At 48.5% G+C, this 23,363-nt stretch overlaps 2 protein-coding genes across 18 annotated transcripts in view; one reads left to right on the top strand and one right to left on the bottom strand.

The window, feature by feature from the left end:
• Positions 1–7,087, top strand: part of NCALD (neurocalcin delta) — a 430,559-nt gene extending 423,472 nt beyond the window's left edge. For 8 of the 12 annotated variants that reach the window (XM_079901530.1, XM_079901529.1, XM_079901523.1 and 5 more), the window contains 2 exons: positions 1,606–1,711; positions 4,105–7,086. In XM_079901530.1, the coding sequence (XP_079757656.1) occupies positions 1,606–1,711; positions 4,105–4,202 (204 nt within the window). In that variant the 3' untranslated portion in view covers positions 4,203–7,086. Of the gene's footprint in view, positions 1–1,605; positions 1,712–1,879; positions 2,958–4,104 lie in introns of those variants that run through there. The other 4 variants (XM_079901525.1, XM_079901524.1, XM_079901534.1 and 1 more) reach the window with 2 other exon arrangements.
• A 3,122-nt stretch (positions 7,088–10,209) lies between these two features.
• Positions 10,210–23,363, bottom strand: part of GRHL2 (grainyhead like transcription factor 2) — a 154,931-nt gene continuing 141,777 nt past the window's right edge. For all 6 annotated transcript variants that reach the window (XM_079901192.1, XM_079901191.1, XM_079901188.1 and 3 more), the window contains 2 exons: positions 15,322–15,386; positions 10,210–13,248 (listed from right to left, as the gene is read on the bottom strand). In XM_079901192.1, coding sequence (XP_079757318.1) covers positions 13,134–13,248; positions 15,322–15,386 — 180 coding nt within the window. In that variant the 3' untranslated portion in view covers positions 10,210–13,133. The remainder of the gene's footprint in view (positions 13,249–15,321; positions 15,387–23,363) is intronic.

The following is a 23,363-nucleotide window of genomic DNA, read 5'->3' on the forward strand; positions in this document are numbered from 1 at the left end:
GGCCTTTTCTAGCCCCCCCAAGGAGTCAGGTGTCCCCAGCGGCTTGGCGCATGGCGCTATGACCCCAGCACAGATGGTAGTGTAGTCCTGGGCTGGAGGGGACAGCAATAGGGATCCAGGAGGAAGACAGAGTATGGCTCACCTCTCGCCTCTGGAGCACACTTCAGTGAACGTCTCTTGGGACAGCTGACTGTGGCCAAGCTTACTTACCCCAGTGACACCCATCATCCCAGACAGAGCCATGACTCCCTGTTTGCCCTTCCTCCCAGACAGAATCACCGTGGAGGCAGCTCCAGTTCAGCGAGGACTCTGGGTGGGTTCAAGTCAGACTTGGGGAGCCTGGCCTGAGGGGTCCCTAATGGGGTGGGATCAGCCCAAGAGTCAACACACTGGGTGACTCCATTTTTCACTCCTATTTTATCAACGGAGATTATAATATTTACCCCCATTTCTCCAGAATATTTTAGGAACTTGAGGCAGAGTTGATCCTGAACGAGACTGTAAAGTGGAGAAGTTAAGCCTTTATCTCTTTTTGCAACCCTTTTTGTTTCCACATTTCCCCTTTGGAGACTACTTTCCTTCAGCTGCCTTCCTTTCTCTCCTTCCACTACATCCCAAGTTCCAGAACTTTCCAGATTCCTCTGCCCACCCTCTGGCAAAATCTACTTTTTCTAAAACTCCTTCCCAGGGCTAATTTTCCCCAAGTGAATCTGAGTACCAGAACCATGGTCTGGGGATAAAAACAATGACTTTACATTATGCTTCCAAAATAAAAACAACATTTGACCGCTGAGGCCTTCCAGGCGCTTACTGGGTACCATGGGGGGTCCACGGTAGGGGAGATAGTTTCAGTACTGTTCACAGAACCTTTTCAGTAGAACCCTCTTTTGCCCATCAGATTTCTGATGTACCCAGCTGATCTCAAGCTGAGACTTTATACTTATTTCTTCCAAAACTTGGATGGCAGATTGTTCCCATCCCGGGGATACCTGGCAGCTTGCTGAGAAGGAATGTGAGACGATTGCCACATCCAAGGAGAAAGAGCACTGGGATGGATTGGTAATGTCTGCCCAGGAGAAGAGGAGGGTAGGCCCTTACAGACCATCAGTGTTTGTCACCCTTGAGGGACCCAGGGAGAGACCACAGTAGACCCTGACCTGTCTCTGGCCTGAGGAATGTCACCTACAGCCTGAGAGCAGGGACCTCAGAACAGCAGCAGCAGCACACAGGCACCTCGTTAGAAATGCAGACTCTCAAGCCCCCCATCTCCCCAGCCCACCCTACTCAATCAGCTGCTGCGTTTTCACAAGAGTCCCAGGGGATTCATAAGCACATAAGTTAGAGACACGGGGGGCCTAGTGGATCTTCCTGCCAGTTGTCGCTCCTGAAGGTTCTTGCCGCTGGACAAGCTCTGCTGGCCTGGCTGCTCTCACCAGCAACTGCACGTCTCTCTTCTACGACAACAGATGGTCAGGAGCAGAGCTGGGTCGCTGTGTGATGGGAGGCATTCCCTTCAATCCTGTATTTGGGAGGTTTAATAATAGGGCCATTGTGTGCGAAAACAAACCATGTTTCTGTCTCACGCCATGTTGCTTCTGTCCCCAGGCAATCTATAAGATGGTCTCCTCTGTAATGAAAATGCCTGAAGATGAGTCGACCCCAGAGAAGAGGACAGAAAAGATCTTCCGCCAGATGGACACCAATAGAGACGGTAGGAGGCCATGGCTGCTTTGCTTTGCTTTGCTTTGCTCAGAGGCGGGGCTGCTGGAGGGGCTGGGGTGTCCGGGCAGGGAAATTCCACTAGGGGTCAAGATATTGGCCATAAGGACCTGGCTCGAGGCCCTTTGTGAAAGTGGCTTATCCTGCTTTCTCCCTGTAGGGGGAAGATGGAGGCTGGATCCTGCAGGCCAGCGAATCAGAAAGTGGGGAGGGGCTTGTTATGCACCCAGACCCTAGTAGCTTTCACCCCAGCCTGCCCAGGGGGTTTTGTTGGGGTTTCGTGTGCATGCTCCAAGGTGCTGGGTTTCCTGGAGCCAAGTGGGACCCCTCAGCTGTTGGCGGGTGAGGTGGCCAGCAGATTCCACCCTGAGGGAGCCGCCCACAATTCAAATCCAACAAGGGGATGCAGAGCAAACCAAAATGAAAGGAGAGATGGATTTCAAACTCAAGAACAGTGGATTTTAGATGTTGGATTGCCAGACAGAATACAGGAGGCACCATTAAATTTAATTTTTGGACAAATAACAAATGACTTTTCAATATAAGTATGCCCTATTCAATATTTGGGACATACTTAAAAAATTGTTGTTTATTTGCAACTGAAAGTTAGCTGGGCATCCTGTATTTTATTTGCTAAATCTGGCAGCCCTAGTTAGATGTAATATCTGAGTTTAAAGTGCTAACACAGAGCTTGGTCCATAATAAGCCCTGAGTCATCTATAGCTCTTGCTTTTATTTCCAGCTTGCCTGTTCTGCTGGGCATCCCCAGCAGTTCTTGTCAGTGATGAGCAAATGCAGTCATATACCCCCGGCGGAAGGCTTTGTCGCAGAGCGAGCCTCCGTTTCTATCCCTATGCCCTCTGGGGCACCAGCTGCCTGAGAATCCAGGTTTGCAGGGTACAGGCCAATCTGTTTGCTTTGTTTCTCCACAAAGGTGCCGTTACATCCTGTTTCTCTATGTGCCTTGATTCACAGCGAATAGTTTGTTTTGCAAAGACTAAACACATGGGATTCTTTTAATAGAATAGTAAACTCGCTGACATTAAACTGCACATTTTGCTGATGCTCCAGGGGAGCACAGGTGGGCTTGTCTGCTGCCCGAGGCCCAGCCTCCTCTTCAGAATAGGGCTGAAAGATGGGAGAAGACCCAAACACTGCAGGATCGAACGCTCACTGCGAGAAATGAGACCCTGTGCTCTGGGACTCGGCCACAATGGGGTCACAGAGCCCTGACGGGGTCAGCATTCCCCAAATGCATCTCGTTGCTAAAAGTCCTGTGCTTTCCTAAGGGAAAGCCTTGGATTTTTTAAAAAAAAAAAAGGGCGGGGGTGGGGGGGGTGGTCGGAGTGGGAGCCGTACTGGGAGGGGCTTTCGGTCTGCAAGGGGTCAGGCTCCACCCAACCAGGAGACTTGGTGCTTTGGCTCAGGGCTTCTGGACCCCAAGGCGGGACGCCACACCGGAGCACGGTCCTCATCTAGACCCTCCCGCTGTTAGATTCCTCTTGGAGAAGCTCTTTGCATCTAACCCCTGGCGCTGACTTGAAGAGAAAAGTCTGGGCCCCCAGCAGGTTAGCTGGGAAGCCAATCCGGGAGCACGCGGGTAGTTAGCCCGAGCGGATACATACGCTGAATGCAGGGTTTACCCTGCCGCAACAAGAAAGCGGGGGAAGCTTTGCCTCCCCACCAACAATATGACCGAGGAAACTTCCCGAAGGGAATTGATACATACTCTAGCTTGGGCAAGAAGGAGAAAGACATCGAGGAGGAGTGGAATCCCAGGCAGCCAGTCTCCCCCGTCCAGCCCATTGAGGTAGGAGGAAAGTGCCCTGATTGACGGGAGGGACCCCCGCGGCACCTCTCTGCTTCTCGGAGCACACAGCCCTCGCCTGGATGGAAGGGCAGCCGTCCTCACACCTTGGCCCAAAGAAGGGGCCCTCTCCCCAGATGTCTCTTCGGGCCCCTCTGCCCACATGCAAACGTAGGTGTAGCCAAGTGACCCTGAGGAGCCCAGAGGGCCCAGTGAGCCCGTGGGGACGGCCTTGGCGCTGCAGGAGCCCAGCTCAGTCTCTGAAAGGCGCTATCTGAGTCCCTCCGGGGCACCTGCAGCTGGAGGGGCCACGAGGGCAGGGCCCACGTCGCGGCCACGCAGCAGCCCCGCAGCCCAGGGCCGTGCACACAGAGCTCTCAGGAGGCCGCGTGCTGCACTGTGCGATGCTCAACGAGCCCCGGGGTCTCGGCTCGGAGAGACGGAAGGTGGGCCTCACGGCAGGTGTGAGACCCCGGGAAGAGGTGGGCCGCCGCCGCCGCCGGCTCCAAGGTACAGCGGGAAGCCTACGTCTGTGCAGCGGCCGCCAGCCGCCACTCACCGGTCCTCTTGCTTTCTAGGAAAACTCTCCCTGGAAGAGTTCATCCGAGGGGCCAAGAGCGACCCGTCCATAGTGCGCCTCCTGCAGTGCGACCCCAGCAGCGCCGGCCACTTCTGAGCCGGAAGCCCCACCAACTGTAGAGCTGCTTGTGTTCCCTTTGGAGTTTACTTTTTAACAAAAAAATTTTTTTTTTGCCAAACAATATTGACGGTGATGCTGTTCCTCGTGTGGTCGGATGCACCTCCCTCCGTGCCGCCTGCAGCTTCTTTTGTCGTGGACGCTTCATGGGAATGTCTAGAGCCCCCCGCGCTTGTGGAGAGCATGAACAGTGCTGCCGTGCACAGACTTTGTGGTGTTCGTTGTTCTGACGATTTTTCATCGTTATTATTATTACTTTCCCTTTGATTCGAAAGTCTGTGTTCTAAAACCGAAGACTGGGGGAGGCAAGAGAAGAGAAGAGAAAACAATCCAGTCCAGTGATTCTATTGCAAGCTTAAGGGCCCTGTTTGGAAAACAAAATTCCCCACCTGGGTCTGGAGTGACACATGCCCTAGGGGTGGTGGCACCAGATGCTCGATTGCCCAGGGACCAGGAATCCTCCAGGGCCAGGCTATTAAAGGGGCCTGGGGGATTCCCGCCTGGAGGCCCACCCCATCCTCTTCCCCAGCAGGCTTTAGTTTCTAAGCTGTGAACATTTCAAGGTAAATTCATAGAGGAGAGGAAAAAGATGGCTCAGCTATTTCTTCCCAGGTTTACACTAGTTGAGCTAAGATGAGTTTCTCTGGAAATTAAACACAAATGGTAATTTATATTTCAAAGCCAGACCCATCTTGTTGCCTATTGTAGTTTAAAAAAAAAAAAAAAGATCGCTGTATATAAAATACTGGGTATTACAGACGAAATTAAGTGTTTTGCCTTGTTTAAATGAAATGCATGTTTAGTGAGCACTAATACAATCTTATTACAGGAGACTGTTTTTAGTAGCTTGTTGTGAAGTAAGCCAGCTATAATGAATGTCTGTGTCTTATTTTAAAGTCATATCCGTCTTTGCACAAATGCACCAATCAACAGGTATATTTTATATATTCCAGAAAAGTACAAAGTAACCATGACCAGGGCCCAACCTTAATTTTGAATGCTTTTCCAGTGGTAGTGCCTAGGCAAGAGAAGTGGGGCAAGTTTGAGTGGGATGTGTCAACTGGAGCACCAGAAGGTTCATATTTATTAGAGATGTGGGTTTGCCCACCCAGCCCAGCAGCCCGTTGACAGTCCTGGATCAGAGGTGTGGTGCTTTTCTGAGCAGATAATATTCTGTAGCTGTTCCCACCCCCACCCCAAATAGCATAAATTCTCGGGACTTCCCAGTGCTTTAATCCACATGGATGGTTAGGAAGCCATAGCTGGAATGTTGACTTTTCCACGCCTCTAGCGGCCCTGAAAAGAGTCAGAGGTTAGAGGCTGGGCATCACCTGGTTCATCCTGAAGAAGGCATAGGCAAGTGTGTCTGTGATTTCCAAGGCCCACCCTTGGGAATCCGAAAGTATCTTGCATCATCGTGTTCTCTGAATGCAAATTTCTATTTACAGAAGTGACAGTACAAATTTGAGTTGCAGTTTGGTCTGATGACCTCATACATCCTAATTTGAATTGAAAGGTAAGAGTACAAGTTGCTGGTCACAGGTAAGTCATATTTTCACAAGCAGTAGGTATGGGGAAGTCCAAACACTCAAGGATGTAGACGGGGAGACCCTGCCCCAAGAGAAGGCAGAGAGGTCTCCTTGGCTGCGGCCAAGCTACTTCCTGTAGACCATGAACCACAGAAAGATAAACTTATAACCATGAGAAAAACGATGCTGAGCCCATTTCTAACCTCTAGATTCCTGAGTATTACGCGATTCCATTTAAACTGACAGTAAAAATCTGAATTTGTATGGTTGACCAAAACGAACCAACTTGGCAGGGTGAAATTTTGAGACCTGGACTCAGTAAAATAATCTTCATCTTCCTCTGCGTGTCAGTTTTTTTTATAGTGGTTCTATACTGTGAGACTTGCTGAGTCCCTCCATTGGCCAAGTGGTAAAATCTGGTTTTGAAAACTAGGGAATTAACCTAAGACGCGGCGTGCACAGTGGCAAGGGGACCCGGCACCTCTGTAGGTGATGTTCAGGAGCTGCCTCCCACTTTCTCCCGCTCTTGATTGAAGACCTAATTCCTCCTTTAGTTCTCCTTAGATGGCGGAGTCAGTTAATGTTGGGGAAAGCCCGCCTGGGCTCTGTCCTCAGTCATGACATCTTACTGAGCCAGACGCACTCCGTTCCCTAGAACCTAGAGCTGGAGTGAGATGCAGGGGAGTGTGTCTCCAGCTGTTAAGAAAACAAAGCGGAAACTAGTCCTCGTCCTTGCCTGCCATTGACCCTGTCTGTATTTTCTTGAGGGTTGTTTTCTCATTCTCCTCCTTCCCAGGAAGACCTTTGTATGTCTGATCCAATGCACTCGAGTGTGGCCAAGGGACTTGACAGCACCCAGAAGGCTGAATGCCTAAAAGCTTATGTCACTCCTGTGCTGGGCTGTTCATTGTCATTGCTGTGTTGAGGGACCTCTGGAAATGGAGTCTGTTCTGTCTGAAATCAGGCCAGCCTGTGATGTTCAAGGGACTGGAATAAAGTGGCTTACGACGTGAAGGATGATAGAGTGGTCGACTGTTCATATCCTTGTTTAGGGTGGGGAAGGGGTGTTGAGGGCGCAGTCCCATCCCATTGATATGCCCTGGGGGCACTTTGCACAAGTGAATTTAGTAATTTATGAATCCCTCCCCGTGGAGTGGGTCCTATATCAGGTGACTTTTGTGTTACTCTAGCTTGGCATTCAAGAATGTTGCTGATTTAATATGATGGTCTGGGACATGAGGTTTCCATGCCTAAACTGCTGCTCCAGCTGAATCTGTGCCCGAGTGAGGGCCCAGATGCTGTGCTGGCCACCTCCTGGGTGTGGTTTCTGCTCTCCAGGCACAAGGAAGCAGGGTTTGTGAAAGCGGGGATGAGAGGGTCTGCTGGACCCCAAGCCGTGTCCGGAAGCATCCTTGGTCTACATGTGGGCTAACTTTCCCCTCATGGCCTTCCCTTTCTTACCTCCTCTCCTTCCTCACAACTGGAGCTATAAATTCTAGTCTCAACATTAGGTGCACCAGAAGGAGAAACTGAGGCAAGTTCCTCTTCAGTGGGAAACTAACATGCCCCTCTCCCCTCTCAGGGCCTCTCAGGCTGGAGAAGAGTCTGTAGGAAAACTGACATGATACAGAGCCCATGGCCTCAAAGCCAATTCAGATCAAGGTGCTTGTTGCTGCTGTCCTTGGCCTTGCCTCCAGCGCAGAGGCCATGAATGTAGGAAGAAGGGGCTGAATGTCAGCTACGGTAGGTGTCTCATGGGCCAACCAGACCTCGTGTAGGAGCTGAGTTGGCCTGGAGGGGAGTCTTTTTGTACCTCACAGTTTCTCTCTGTAGACCAGCAGTGGCCCTGAGGCCCGTGAGAACTGAGCATGCGTAATGCCGTGTCATTCACGGCAGTGATGGTGAGGAGGTGGCTGCGACCCTCCAACCTGATCAGGAGGCTCTTCACTCGCACACCTGTTAGAGGGGAACCTGTTAATTTCCAGCACGTTTGCAAGCCTGAGGCTCCTATTTTCAGGGTACTGTCCCAACCCAGCTCTGGACCCCCTGACAGCCTAGTTCAGGCATGGGGGGCGGGGCAGGCATAGGCCAGGTGAGGAAGAATCTGCCTGCTTTCTCAGTCGAGGCAGGGGGAGGTCACGAGAGCTCCCTTTGGAAGAAATGGAGATGCTTCACGCAGGCCTCTCTTATCTTTGTCAGGAGTATGCGTTCACTTCCCTGAAATTTTCTGTTTTGTTTTTTTTTTTTTAAGGTGGCTGAAGAAACAAAAGAAAGAAAATTGAGCCCTGTATTTTCCAAGGCAGTAGAGTATCAGTCAGATCCACCTAAAGTAGAAAGATTGTTGCAGAGTGAAAAGATGTCCACGCCAAGGGTCTAACCAATGGTATATTCATTGCAAATAGATTTCTCTACACTTGAATGATGACCACATGTCCAGGGCTCAGGTAGGTCCTGGGCATTTGCTGCCCTGGGTGTTAATGTGCCACTGACCCTCAGAGATACAGGGGCTCAGACACTCGAGTTGGCAGCCTTCCTAAAGTGAGATTAGCGTTTGGTGACCTCATCACATTGTGAAAGTCTAAGGGTAAGAGGGGATTGTATGCCTTAGGACTGGGGTGACTGCTGAGCCCTGGCTCTCCCAGAGTGAACCCCTATCCCGATGCTGACGATGCCAGGCTGTTATCACTGGGCACATTGCAGCCTCTGAGGATGGACTGCATCTAATGTGCCTCTTATTCCCCAGCACCGGGCACGATGCCCGGTCCATAGTAACTGAGCTGAGCTGGCATAGCGGTGAAGGCAGGAGCTGGTACTTGACCCTGTGGCCCTGACAGCTTTACCTACCCGGAGTCCCAGTACAGGGAGGTGGGGTGTGTGTGTGGGGGGCACACATGGGGAGCAGAGTTCACAGCAGGACTATGGCTGCAATGGGTCAAGGGAGGACTGCCTCAGGGGAGATGTGGAGACCAGTGCATGCCCGGCAGGACGTCCTCGGGCCTGTGGGGAATACATTCAGACCTCCTACTGAGACTGCGGAACACGGATCGTGGCAAAGAGGCCTTTGGCCCATTTCTAATCCCAGGATCTCTCCAGAAGCCTCCTCAACGAGCATTTCTCCTGACCTCTTTGCTGCCCACTGGTCCAAGCACGGAGGCTGCCGAGGATGCCAAGGGGGTCAAAGTTGGTCAGAGAAAGCTTTCCCTGGCGAATTTTTAGCCAAGATTTGAAAGCTGTGGACGTGGACAGACAGACAGGTGGAAGAACATAGAAGCGCTCCTTGTTTGGAACAGAGAGGCTCTCGGGAGCTAATCGTGGAGGATGGCTGAAGGAGTGTGCGTGGCCACTGAGGAAATGCCGAGAAGTACTGGGATTTGAATACAGAGTGAAGTAAGTCAGAAAGAGAAAAACACATACCGTATGCTAACACATACATATGGAATCTAAGAAAAAAAAACCAAAACGGTCATGAAGAACCTAAGGATAAGAGGACACGGGAAGGGGGAAGGGTAAGCTGTGACAAAGTGAGAGAGTGGCATGGACATATATACACTACCAAACGTAAAATAGATAGCTAGTGGGAAGCAGCCACATAGCAGAGGGAGATCAGCTCGGTGCTTTGTGACCACCTAGAGGGGTGGGTGGGAGGGAGGGAGATGCAAGAGGGAAGAGATATGGGAACATATGTATAACTGATTCACTGTGCTGTAAAGCAGAAACTAACACACCATTGTAAAGCAGTTATACTCCAATGAAGATGTTAAAAAAAAAAGGAAATCCTTCAGCAGAAGCATCTGCTTGGCCCTACAGGGCTTCTTCAGATGAGCCATGTGGCTGTAAGGTTGGAATTGTCCATGGAAAAGAGGAAGAAGGGGTCAGGGATACTTACTTTCTCCCTCCCATATTCAGTTTCCCAGTGATCAAAGTTTGTTCCATGGGAATTAGCACACCACACTTAAAAAAAAAAAAAAAAGAAATACTGGGATTTGAGCTGACAGATACTAGCGAGGCTGTGGGTTCCAGGGCAAGAGACTGTCATGATGAGGTTGGCGTTTCAGCCACGTGGTTTTAGTCTCTGTGGAGAGGTGGGCGAGATGAACTAAGGGACGGGAAAGCTCTGGTGGTACATTTAAGTGGCGGTGAGGGAGCTGGGCGTGAGGAATGCAGATGGACAGAGCCTACTCCCTGCCCTGGGAACTGGAAGAATAGCCATGCTGGTGGCCTGTCATGGTCACACCAAAGGCCTCGTGATGTCTTCAGCCCTCTTCTCATTTAACCTTGGGGTTGGGCACAACAAAGCAACCAGAAGAGGAAACCTCTGCTTGTTGGAGCCCAGGGCCTGAGGTGCCCAAGGGGAGCCTAGAACCTTCCCCGCTCACACAGAGGCTTCTTTCCAGTCAGGCAAAGAGCCCCAATACCAACCTCACCGAGAACACCAGACATTTGAGTTGTTAGGAATATTTATTTTTTTCTTCTTAAAAATGTACAAAAAATAAAATAACTGTATTTATAGTTTATAGATTCCCCCTCTCCCATTTACAAAACTATTAAGTTACATTTGCCTTTTTTTTTTTTTTTTTAAACACGAGAGCAAATTGTCCATCTAGCAGTCTTCCTTGCTTGTCTTTAAGAAAGGGCTGTTTTTAGAATTTGGCACAAGCCCTCTGCTTCTGTTGCATTTGCGTAATTTTAAATAAGAAGGAAAATGAAATGTTTGATTCAGTTCATGCTTCTTAAGTTTCTGGGCTGGGACGTGCCTTAGTCTTTTAGGATCCAATTCCAAGATGATACCCGACTGCATTTTTCTGTTGGACCCAATTCCTAAACACCCATAAAGTCTAAGCAATTTGGGTAAGTATAAGAAAAACACTTGTTTCACATGTCCCTCGTCTTACGTGAATTTTTTCTTTAAAGCTTATTTATTAAGGGACAAAAAAAGAAGAGGAGGCAAGTTTTCCTATCTCTCTGGAGTGTGTTTCTTGGACAATTTTGCTCATCAAAGCTCTGCTCATATACATAGTGAAGGCCACATCGAAGCTAAGCCATGGGCACACCAAGGACGCAGAGGGGACACGGTAAGATGGGGACATCAAATGCGAGGGGACACTCTGCACCACCCTTTGCTGGCACTGAGCTCATATGCTTTGTTCTGGCAGTGGTCACCGCGATCATTGCCCAGGGACCTGGGACAAAGGCAAAAGCCCCTTTGATTCATCTGCTGCCTAGGGCAGGATTAGCCAACATTTTTTTCCACAGAGGCTGGAGAGAGAAGGCTTGGTAACCCGTGTCAGATTGCCAAAGATTTTCTCTTTTTCCTATTCTGGAGTGCTGTGCCCCGGCCCAGTAGTAGTCGCCATTACATCTGCCGATCACGTCTGGAACCAGCCCTCAGGCAAGGAGCATGGGAGGCGCACTGTACCTCATGCACTCCCAACAGTGAGCCCCACTAGTACCCAGGAGGTTCCCCAAGATGCCGGTCCAGGGCATGGCAGTCACAGAGTGGAGGAGGCGGCGACAGACTGGAGCAGAGGTGAATCCAGGATGTAACCTTTGGCACCACGGAGAGGGGCGATGTGTCCAGAAGACACGGAAAGGTGCCTGCTCACCACACCCAGAGATCTTCCTAGGCTCTGCACCTGCCCACCATTCCATTCAAGTCCTCTGCAGCCTCCAGGACAAACAGCTGGACTGGAGGCAGCCCTTCCGTCCAGCTCTGGGCCTCAGGGGCAATGGGGTGGGAGGGCAGGGAGCCCTTGAAGAGAAAGCCCCCAGGTAAGACATCAAAGTGCTTTACAAACAAATGGGTCCTTACAGAGAACCTGTCCTAGACCTGGGACCTTGGGTGGAGGGTGTGCTCGCTAGTAGAAAGCTAGCGCTTCAACCCACAAAGGTGAACACAGACCCCTAGACCACGTTCCTGTCCCCTCAAGGAGAGCTGTGGCCTGGCCGGTCCATGACATCGTGATCGCTTGGGGAAGCGTTTCTTTTCATCTGCTAGGGCAGCCAGCAGAAGGGCAAACCGCCTCTCCGTCTTCCTCTGGACGCTGCTTTCCGAAGAGCCAGGGCTCTCGGGGCATCCTCGCTTGCTCCCTCCACATCCAGCATCTGGGAGCAGAGGCGGCGGAGCACGGCCTCTCCCGTGCCGGCTGAGCCCCAGGAGGCCGCGGTGGCCTGGAGACCCAGAGCTGAACTGTCGGCCTCGCTCTCGGGACCACAGTTGGGCTTTAAGGGGGCCACTTGTGATGAAGGACGAGCTTGTAAACTGCGAGGCACTCGCAGTGGCCAGGATCCTCACGATAGCCAAGGAGTTCTGCAGCGGGCCCAAGAGACGGGGCCCTAGTGGCAACCCCCCTGCGGTCTCTCCAGAAAGTTCAGGCGGTGCCGACACCAAAGCAGGAGGAGCTGGGGCCTCAGACAATCTCACCTTTGCCACGAGACAGCTCAGAGGGAGGGTCAGGCAAAGCACATCGCCGTGAGATAAACTCAGTGGCCTCCGGGGCGAGCAGTGCCCGTGGAAAGGGAACAGGGCGCCCTCTGCGGACAGGGACCGAGGCCCCGCGCGTGCCCACGGGAGTAGCTGTCTCGGCGCTCACCGCAGTCACCCGACACCCCAAAGGCCACTTCCGTCGCCCAGCGCGTCTCCTGAACAGCACAGAGGCAGAAGCCTCTTGGAGAAAGCAGGGTCTCCAGGTACGTGCCTCCCCCGGCCAGTGGCAGCAAACATGCCCACACAGCACAGGTAGAATATATTATTGCCATATTATAAACACTATGTACACGCGCAGCCAGGCACACCTTCTAGGTTACTTACTCATTACACAGTGGCTGAATGTTCCTGTACACGGCCTGCTGGCCACTCACTGGGAACCCCTGGGGGTATCGGCGAGATGACCGTCTCCGAGCAGCCTGAAGGTTTCTCACCAGGAAGGGGCGTCCGCCTCTCCCCCGACCTCTGATGAAGGAAATGGCTCGTTCTATCCGTCCACTCAGGAGACGTAAGGAGGTGAGACAGCAGGGGCGAGCATCCTCAGGCCCTTCGGGATGAATGGATTGAAGGGGAGGGCTCTGGACGGTGGCACCTGGAGCCAGCAGTGACCGGCAGAGCCCTGGCGGGCCTGGGCCCTGGGCTCCAGAGAAAGGTGGACAATAAATAAGGATCCAACAGGCGCAAGGCCCTTTCCCGAGGCGCTTGGGCTGCGGCTCCATGGCAGGAGCCGGCGGGCGGACCAAACGCACGGACCAAACACGGGGCTTCAGGCCTCGGCCCGCTCCCCAGCGCGGTCGTGTAACAGCAGTTGTGAGATGGGCTGGGTGGGTCTGCAGGGCCCGGGCTTCCGGCTGCCCCGGGGAGAAAGGCCCTGAGGGCTGCTGCCCGGAGCAGGGCTCAGATCTCCATGAGCGTGATCTTGAAGCCCTCCACCGTGCTCTCCATGTTGAGGATGAAGGTGTCCTCATTCGAGTAGTGCTCGATGATGTTGTCGTCCATGTTCACCAGGATGCTGCCGGGGATGGGGGAACAGAGATGCCATGACCGAGGCGCTCAGTGCAAGGGCAGGCTCCCGGCTGGGGGCTCCCTCAGCCATGCTTTTGCAAGGGAGGCCAGGGAGGGGGGCGGGGGCTGGAGGGGAGAGGAGACAGGCTCCCACTCTGCAGCGGCCCCCAAACTGGCCCCCAGAAGCCACTTTGAGGAAAGCAAAACCTCGCTTTCTCAGAACTCACTCCTTATGAAACAGGATTTCAGAGCTCATTCAACCCAAACCTTTTGCTTTCTAGATTGGTAAAGTACAGCCCAGAAGTTAACAGAGCCTGAAATCACAAAGTTAGCTATTGACAGGGCCAGGTCCCCGAACTATTTTCATTAAACCATATTGCCTCTTGAAAATGCATTTTAAAAAAGTACTCCACACTTAGGAGAAGAGGAAAATAAACAAGAGCTGCAGGTACCCTTCCTCAAGCATGTAGTGTGTTCCAGTGTTTTGGAGACCTTGTGTTCAGTCCTCAGGGCAACCTTGAAGGCAGGTGCGGTCATCACCACGGTGCAAATGAGAAACCTGAGCTCAGCAAGGTGAGATCGTGTCCCCAGGTTCACTCAGCTGCTTCACTGCTGAGCTAGGTTTTGAAACTGGCTTTGCCTCACTCTGAAGTTCATACTTTTACCACGTGACCTACTCCTTGGTTAACCATCTGTGTTGGGTTTGGTTTTAAGAAAACCAACAACTTCCAGGGCCTGTCTGTGATTTAGAAGTCCTTTAACCAATCCCCTTCTCTGAAGTCAGACAGATCTTGGTTTGAGAACTGACTCTCATTTTACAGCTATGTGTCATCAGGCAAGTTGTTTAGCCTTTCCGCAAAAATAAGAATAACAACCCTGCTTTAGACGGTGGTTGTTAGGATTAAAGTATTTAGCCCAGGGCCTGAGACAGGGCTCAGTGGAAGTGAAATGTTACCATCGGCATGTGCGTCGACACTGAGGGTTTCTGCTCAACGTGAGACCTTGAGACACCGCTCAAATCTCACCAGCGAAGGAATACACTCAGCCTCTTGCACTGACTTTGGAAAGAACTGTAACATGCATTTTAGTGAGCTTTTCAACCAGGGCTCAAGTGGAAAGGGTTTCCTGCTTGGCTCCAAATTAACCGAGAGACCACATCACTCAAAAAGCCCGAGTATCCCAGATAATCAATTTCCTTTATGAAAGAGGCCCAGAGAAGAGTTTAAAGACCTATTTTCTGCTTTTTGTAAGAAGATAGCTCCAGAAGCTGACTCTAATGGAGACCCTCTCCTGGCACTAAATCCAGCTCCGTGGCAACTAAACTTGGAGCCTCATACACAGGAGGCCCTGGGAGGGCTGGAGACAGCAGACGTGCGAGCTAAACCCTAGGGCTTTGGGGCCACGGACCTGGGTTAAATCTGCGCCTCACCTACTGAACATGAGACTTTGGGCAAGTTGCTTAGCCTCCATCAGCAATAAATTATGGATAAGAATCTACCTCACTGAGTGGTGAGGAACAATAGAACAATCCACATAAAGCACTTAGCAGGGGACCCAGGACCTACTGAGCACCAGATAAATGAGAGCTGTCGTTCTTAACAGTGAGAACAAGCAGGTCCAGTAATCATTTCGATCATTATGTTAGTAATGACCTCAGAAGAATCCCCTATGCCCTGAATCCTTTGTATTCCTACCGTGCTGCCCTGAAACCAGCCCCAAGAGCAGCACGTGATTCCCTATAAACTCTGCTCTCTGCAGAAGGGCGACCTTGCCACTGTCCCCAGGGCCACTCTCACCACTTCCAGACCCCTCTATTCTACCCACTGATCCTGTCATTGGAGGGGGGCATCTCAGCTGACGTCATGACAATGCACTCTCACCCCCCGCTCTCTCTCATTAAAGGTCTTCAAAATGCATGGCACACGTAAGCTGCTCAGCACGCCTTTGGAAGGATGACAGATTTTTATAAAAGGCAGACAACAGAGCTAACGAAAGACGGGCACCATCTTGTTTTTTTTTTAAAGGCACTGTATAGACATATCTGATTGGGAAATCAATTTAAGTTCCATTTCTTTCTTACCCTTTTTTGCTTTTCTTGTAAAGCTTTGTTATCTTTTCCACGGGCAGCCCGTATTTCTCAGATATCTGCAACCAATAACAAAAAGGCAGGTGAGTGTGGAAGGGGAGCCAAGCGGAGACGAGAGAAAATTCCAACTTCACCGTCCTGGAAATGTTTCTGGGTGCCAGTGGTCTTCACTCATGAGTCAGACTCTCAAAAAGGCTCATTGCTTTGGACAAACCATAAATCAGTCAACAAAAAATTCACCCACAGGAGAATTTAATCTATGATGAAGGTGTCATTTCAGGTCAGTCAGAAAAAGATGGACTCTAATCATGATGTTGGATTAAATAGGTAGCCATATAGAAAAAAATTAACAAGTTAAGTCAGATCCCTTCTCCACGACTTCCATCAAAATAAATATCACCAAAGATTTACAGGGAAAAGATGAAACCATGCAAGAAGAAACCATGAATCAATTATTTGTACAGATATCATCTTTAAGTAAGGAAGATGCCAAGCCAGCTATGAAACCTGAAGAAAAAAGGCCAACATGTAGATAAAGCAGCATAAAATGAAAAATACCAGTATAGGCAAAACCACCCAAAAAGCTGAGGACAAACAATACACTGGGAAACATTTGTGCAACACAAATGACAGACATGGAACTAAACTTTCTTAAGTTAGAAAGAACACGTCCAAACTAAAAAAAACGGACTAACATGCTCCCTTTAGCAGCACATACACTAAAATTGGAACGATATAGAGAAGATGAGCATAGACCCTGCACATGGATAATGTGCAAGTTCGTGAATTGGTCCATATTCCTTAATACAAATGAATGTATTTACAGAACAGAACAGACTCAAACAGACATAGAAAACAAACTTAGGTTACCAAAGGGGACGGGGGGAGGGAGGGATAAATTAGGAGTCTGGGATTAACAGATACACACTACTGTATATAAAATAGATAATCAATAGGACCCTGTATAGCACAGGGAACTATATTCAATACCTTACAAATAACCTATAATGGAAGATAATCTGAAAAAATATATACATATAACTGAATCACTTTGCTGTACACCTGAAACTAACATAATATTGTAAATCAACCATGCTTCAATTAAAAGAAGGAAAAAGACTAACAATTCAATGGGAAAAGGAAGGCAACAACATAAAGAAGTAATTCACAGAAAAAATACAATAGGACAATAAGCAAATAAGAAAATGCACCACCTCACTATTAATTTAAAAATTCAAATTAAAACAACAGCAGGATACTACCTTTAATCTATGAGACTAACAAAAACTGAAGAATTGATAATACAGTGCCAGCCAAAGGATGAGAAACAGCAACTCTCATAGCCCATAGATAGGAGAGCAACAAGCTCAACATTTCTGGAGGGAAATCTGGCAGAAGCTATTGAAATTTCAAAGGCATATATCTTTTGACCCAAATAATCCACATCTAGTAATCTGGTGCACAGAAATACACTCAGATGTATGCAAAGCTCTTCAAAGCATCACTGTTCATAACACAGCTAACTGTGTACAACAAACATTCATTAAGCACATTTTGATATTTGCACAGTTGAAAACCACGCCGTCATGCAACCATTAAAAGAAATGCAGGACGCCTATATGAAAAAAATGTCCTTAACATACTAAGTGAAAAAACACAAATTGCAAAACACTGTATATAGTGTAATCCCACTTGTATTTAAAAAAAAAAAAAATGTAAGTAAATAGAAAATATTTGAAAGACCCACCAATCTATTAGCAGTGGCTACCCTGGAAGAATGGACAGAAACAAGGAGATTCTTCTTCTTTTCACATTGTACAATTCTGTGCTATTTATTTTTACAGTGACCATGATTCAGCTTTATAAATATAAAACTATAAAGTAATATAATAATAGTTTAGAGATGGATTCTGGAGACACCTACCCAAAATGCTGCTTCTCTCCCAAATCCAATCCACCCACCTCTTGTGAGCCCAGTGGCTGGCAGGGCTCACAAACGGCTAGGGCAGGTGAGGTTTGGGACTTGGACTACTGGGCAGTCTAGCAGGGCCTAGGAAAAGAAGCCAAAGAGCCCTGGGACAAAGGTGGGATAGGTTTGGCTCCTGCGAAGAGCTTATTCTCCAGAGAATCGGATTCCCACCCATCCATCCCTTACACTGCACAGGAAGAACTCCCACCCCCTCCCCCAAGCCCCAAAGGAGCAGAACAGGTGGGCTGAGGACTGAGACAGCAAAGGTAGACTGGGAAACAAGTGGCCTGCCTGTCGCACATCACTGCTCCGTCACTGATGGAACTGCCTCATGGCCATACTGGAGCCCAAATGAGCCCAGCACATAAAATAACACGGCCTGTGGGCAGCGAAGAAAATGGACAGAACTTAATGTGGACGGCATCTGTGTGAACAGAACATAAAAGAGCACTTATGAAGACTGCTGTACAGCACACAAGTATAAAATTCTGATCTAAATATATGATTATTGAACTAAAAATTCTGTAAAGGTCAATAAATGAATTGAAGGCCAGGTGGTCGATCCAGCAAACCAATCGGCGTTAGGAAAGATAGATTAGAAAAACCATTTCAAGTGCAGAGCAAAGACACACAGCATAGATGGAAATCATGAAGGGAAAAAAAAGAGAGGTTTGAAGAATAGAGACAGCCATACCTGATGTGACTATATCCAAAGTCCCAGACAGAGAAAAAGGAGCAAATGGAGAAGAGGAAACAATTAGACAAATAACAGAGGAAAGACCCATGTTTTTAGATAGGAGGGGTATCCTGAATCCCAGGAAGGAGCAATGAGAAAAGAACCATGCATCTGGCCACGTGCCAGATCTCCAAGGGTAATGAAAATACAACATCCTGGAACCTCCCAGACAGAAAGTACAAGTTACCAAAAAAAGAAAAGAAAAAGAATGAACCTGGCTTCAGTCTTCTCATCTGTAGCACTAGAAACCAAACCGGAATAACCCCTACAGACTACTGAAAAAAGGGACTTTACCCCAAGAATTCTGTACACCAACAAGCTCTCCCTCACTTCTCAGGTTAAAGAATGGCATATAAGAAATGCATTTCACCCAAATATCCCATTTGAGGAAAATACTCACAAAAGAACTCTAGCATATGCATCAAAACAAAGACTTCAGCAAAGGGGGAAGAAAACAAGCAATCAGTGTTGTACCATAAATATATACATAAGTATACACACACACGCGCGCGCACGCACGCGAAGACAGACTATATATACTCTATATAACTATAGATCTATAGTTACATATCCATACATAATGTATATACATATAGATATATATGGTCCGTATATAGAGTTATAGGTATGTATAACTACCTATATATAGTTAAATGGACTGGGAATGTGAAATAAGTGTTAAATAAGGATTCTTGAAGTAAAAAGAACATAATGGAATCAGAGCAATAAGGAGAAGAGACTGAAACAATTTAGGGAAAGTAAAGAATAACTTTCAAGAAAAGATGAAAAACAGTGACTTAATCCAACTGCAAAACTAAAGAGAAAGAGGAAACTGCAAAGTAAAATAAATAAAAACCAAAACATTTATCGTTGTGAGTTGCTTGGCCTGCAAGCGTTGGGTTTTGAACTTTGGTTGGTGTCGTTTGGAACTTGTTTTTAAAATGAAATGGAAAAATAAAGTGTGTTCCTTTTTTGACTCAACATCAGCAAGTTCATATCTCTTAGTCCCCCTTTTCTGAAAGAGAGGTGAATCTGATTCTTGGATCTTCTCTTTTCAGGGGTTTGACTCCCAGTTTTTCCCAAAGCATGAACGCATATACCTCAGCTCACAGTTCAGTTGATAACAGTCAGGAAATTTGCATAAACCTGCATATCTGCCGGAAGTAGCGGCAGCAGGCAGCATTCACTGAGTGCTTACTAAGTGCTTAGCATATCAGCACAGGGAGTCCTGCATCTATTAACTCGCTCAATTCTCACATCATTGCAACAGAATAGGTGTTTTTAGGAGACCCGTTTCTCCGGGCAAGGAAACTCAGGCTTAACACTCAGTAAGTAATCAGGGTCCCTCAGCTAGGAAGTGGCAGAGACAGGATTTAAAAGGTAACAGTCTGGCAGTCTGGTTTCAGATTCTAAGCTCATAGAGAAAAGGGGCATATGATGGGCCTGTTTGAAGCAGGGCTCATGGACCCCATCCAGTACCAAGAAGCAACTGGCAGAGTTGACACGGGCATCAGGCTGCCGAGGGCAACAGTCTCCAGGAGGACAAAGCCCTGCCCTCTGTGCAGTTGTCAAAGGCAAAGGCAGAGGCAGCTGGATAAAATGCCACCCTAACACAGCGTCCTCTGCCTCCACGCCAGGCAAGGAAGTGGGCTTTGCCAAATCCAGAAGCCTGGAAAGAAGTGAGACCGTGCAGGATAGCATGTGGAGGAAGCTGGCCATCTGTCGGGAGATTACGGAAGGAATCCTTCTGCCCAGGAGCTGGATGGTGTCACCACAACACTCCCCTTCCGTGTGCATGGCAAGCACACGCTTCGTGATAGTTCTCAGAGCGGGGGCATTAGGACTGCCTGGTTTTTTCTTTGTGATTTTCAAGTAGTCTGAACTGCTCGTATATGTCCATCATTTTTAAAAGCTCATGATCAATATTTTTAAGGACCCCCTAAGACTTCCCTGATGCCCAAGAGGATCCTAGGTCTTGGACATATCTCATCAGTGTGTTACTGGCTAGCTGACGATCTGGAACTTTTAGACTTTTACTTTGTGGAGAGTTCTCTTTGCCCAGAAACCTCAGATATGTGACAGGCAGAACTAGAGATTTACATTGGTTTTCACCAATGTAGGACTCTGTCTGCCTGGTCTAGAGGCATCCAACACAACTGCCAGCTCTGGAGGCCGATGACTTTTTTTTTTTTTTTTTTTTTGCGGTACGTGGGCCTCTCACTGTTGTGGCCTCTCCCGTTGTGGAGCACAGGCTCTGGACGCGCAGGCTCAGCGGCCATGGCTCACAGGCCCAGCCGCTCCGCAGCATGTGGGATCTTCCCAGACCCGGGCACGAACCCGTGTCCCGTGCATCGGCAGGCAGACGCTCAACCACTGCGCCACCAGGGAAGCCCCTAAGGTGCACTTTTGGAAAAGGGGTGGCTCTTGCTTATAAATACTTCCTAGGTGGCTACATTTGACCTGTCAATAGAATTGGGGAGGACAGGCCTGCATCTCCATGCATGAATGACTCAGCTGCATAGAAGGGGGTGCTACCGGGGCCACGAGCCACCTTTTCCCTGTGCACCCAGCCAGCTTCACCAGGGGAGAACACCCTTCTCTAGCCCCTTTGGCTTGAGGGAATCTCAATCTGCCTCTCCACCCCATAGCACTTACAGCCGTCTACTACACACACACACACACACACACACACATATATATATATTTTTTTTTTTTTTTCATTTATACAGTGTTTCTGTATTTAAAATTTTATTTATTTTTCTGGCTGCATTGGGTCTTCGTTGCTGCATGCGGGCTTTCTCTAGTTGCGGCGAGCGGGGGCTACTCTTCCTTGCGGTGTGCAGGCTTCTCATTGTGGTGGCCTCTCTTGTTGTGAAGCACGGGCTCTAGGCATGTGGGCTTCAGTAGTTGCAGCACACGGGCTCAGTAGTTGTGGCACACGGGCCCTAGAGCACATGGGCTTCAGTAGTTGTGGCACGTGGGCTCAGCAGTTGTGGCTCGCGGACTCTAGAGCGCAGGCTCGGTAGTCGTGGCGCATGGGCTTAGTTGCTCCGCAGCATGTGGGATCTTCCCGGACTAGGGATCGAACCTGTGTCCCCTGCACTGGCAGGTGAATTCTCAACCACTGCACCACCAGGGAACTCCCTATATACAGTGTTTCTATGTGCTACTTTAAACACCTTGTATAGGAACTCATTTAATCCTCGAAACAACACTACATCTCATTTTATCAGTATCTATCTTCATAATAATATCCCATATTATTATTACTCTCATTTCAGAAACGATGAACCTGGGGTACAGAGAGGTTGAGTAACTTGCCCAGGGTCACACTACTCTGAAGTGTCAGAGCTAGGATTTGAACCCTGACTGTGTGGGATCAACCATCATACACACTACTTCTTGCCTGATGGCTTACTACTGCCTAAGCTTCTTTCCTTTAGTTGTTGTGAGCTGTGACTTGGAATGGTTATTCTTCTTGCAATAACTTTTCATGTGTGGACGTCTCCCTAAGTGGACTTAAGTTGCTCAAGGGCTTAAGCTGGCTCTGCCTCTCTGTGGAGCTCAGGAAACCCCACATCTGTAAATGACGGTGATGACATCTGACCTGCCAAGTTCACAGGGCTATAGTGAAGCTCAAGTGAAGCAATGCATGTGAAATACATGCCACCCATAGCACTTGGCATGGTGGTACATACACAGTGGATGCTCAATTCAGTCAACAAATATATATGCTCAAACACCTGGGGATACACAGAAGACAGCAAGAGACAAAGCCCCTGGGGGAAGAGAGAAACAAATTGGGGAAGAGAGAAACAAAAAAGCAGAGTTAACTCAGGGATTGTTTGGGTGGAAGTGAAGGTGACATTTAACCCCACTGTGATCCAGCGAGACCACAGCTACAGAACACTTGTAGAACTAGCCAGATGTCACAAACAGGAAAGGAAGACACCAAGGAAGAAGGCGTAATGAATCAGTTCAGAATTGGTCTAGGTCAGTGGTTCTCACACCTGGCTGATCTCAGAATACCCTGAAAAACTGTTAAAAATACAGATTCCTGGGCTTCCCTGGTGGCGCAGTGGTTGAGAGTCCGCCTGCCGATGCAGGGGACACGGGTTCATGCCCCGGTCCGGGAGGATCCCACATGCTGCAGAGTGTCTGGGCCCGTGAGCCATGGCCGCTGAGCCTGCACGTCCGGAGCCTGTGCTTCGCAACGGGAGAGGCCACAACAGTGAGAGGCCCGCGTACCGCAAAAAAAAAAATGCAGATTCCTGCTGCTCCACCGCCCTCCCCCACCTCCACTTCAGCAGAAAGGGAATCTGGGGTTGAGGACTGGGAATATGCATTCAAAACAGCTGCTAAAGTAATTTTCAGCTTCACCACCATCCTAGGTAAGTCAGTTTCAGTAATATGATCTTAAAGGCCAGATTAAAGGTATGAAATTTGTTCAAAGGGCTTCTGTAGCTCATAAATCAATCTTCCAGTCATTTTAGGGTTATTTAAAAAAATCCTAGTTCATTTGAAGAGAGATAGATGATACTTTTTGTTGTGTTCATTTCTGGTTTTGTTTTCCCTTTATGGGGTGGGGGGCAGATTCAGTAACAACAAACGCCATGCCAATGACAGATCCTGAGAACAGAAGAGATTACCAAACCCTCCAGCCAGGTGTTTCTTAGAGGGTGGTCCTCCATGCCCTGCTCTGAATTGCCTAACAATGCCAACCACATTGGTAACATTCTTGTGCTTTTTAAAAAAAATTTCAGATGAACAAATAAATAATTTTTTTACATATCATATAAATTCCCCACTTAAACCATTTAAAGTGTACAATTCAGTAGCATTTAGTACATTCACAATGTTCTGCAAACGTCAGGACTACGTAGTTCCAGAACAATTCATCACCCCAAAAGGAAACTCACTAAGTAGACTTTTCTCATTCACTTTTCACCCAACTCCTGGCAACAACTAATCTGCTTTCTGTCTCAATGGATTTGCCTGTTCTTGATATGTCCTATAAATTGTACGATTATACAATGTGACCTTACGTGTCTGGCTAGCAATTCCACTCCTCAGTATACACCCCAAAGAATTGAAAACAAGTATTCAAACAAACACCTGTACCTGGATGTTCTTTGCAGCACTATTCACAATAGCCAAAAGGTGGGGGGGGGGGGGGAATCCAAATGTCCATCAACTGGTGAATGGAAAAACGAAATGTGGTATATCCACACAATGGAATATTATTCAGCCATAGAAAAGAATGAAGTACTGATTCATACTACAACATAGATGAACCTCAAAAACATTACGCAAAGTGAAAGAAACCATCCA

This window comes from Stenella coeruleoalba (assembly GCF_951394435.1).
Source record: "Stenella coeruleoalba genome assembly, chromosome: 17".
NCBI lineage: Eukaryota > Metazoa > Chordata > Mammalia > Artiodactyla > Delphinidae > Stenella > Stenella coeruleoalba.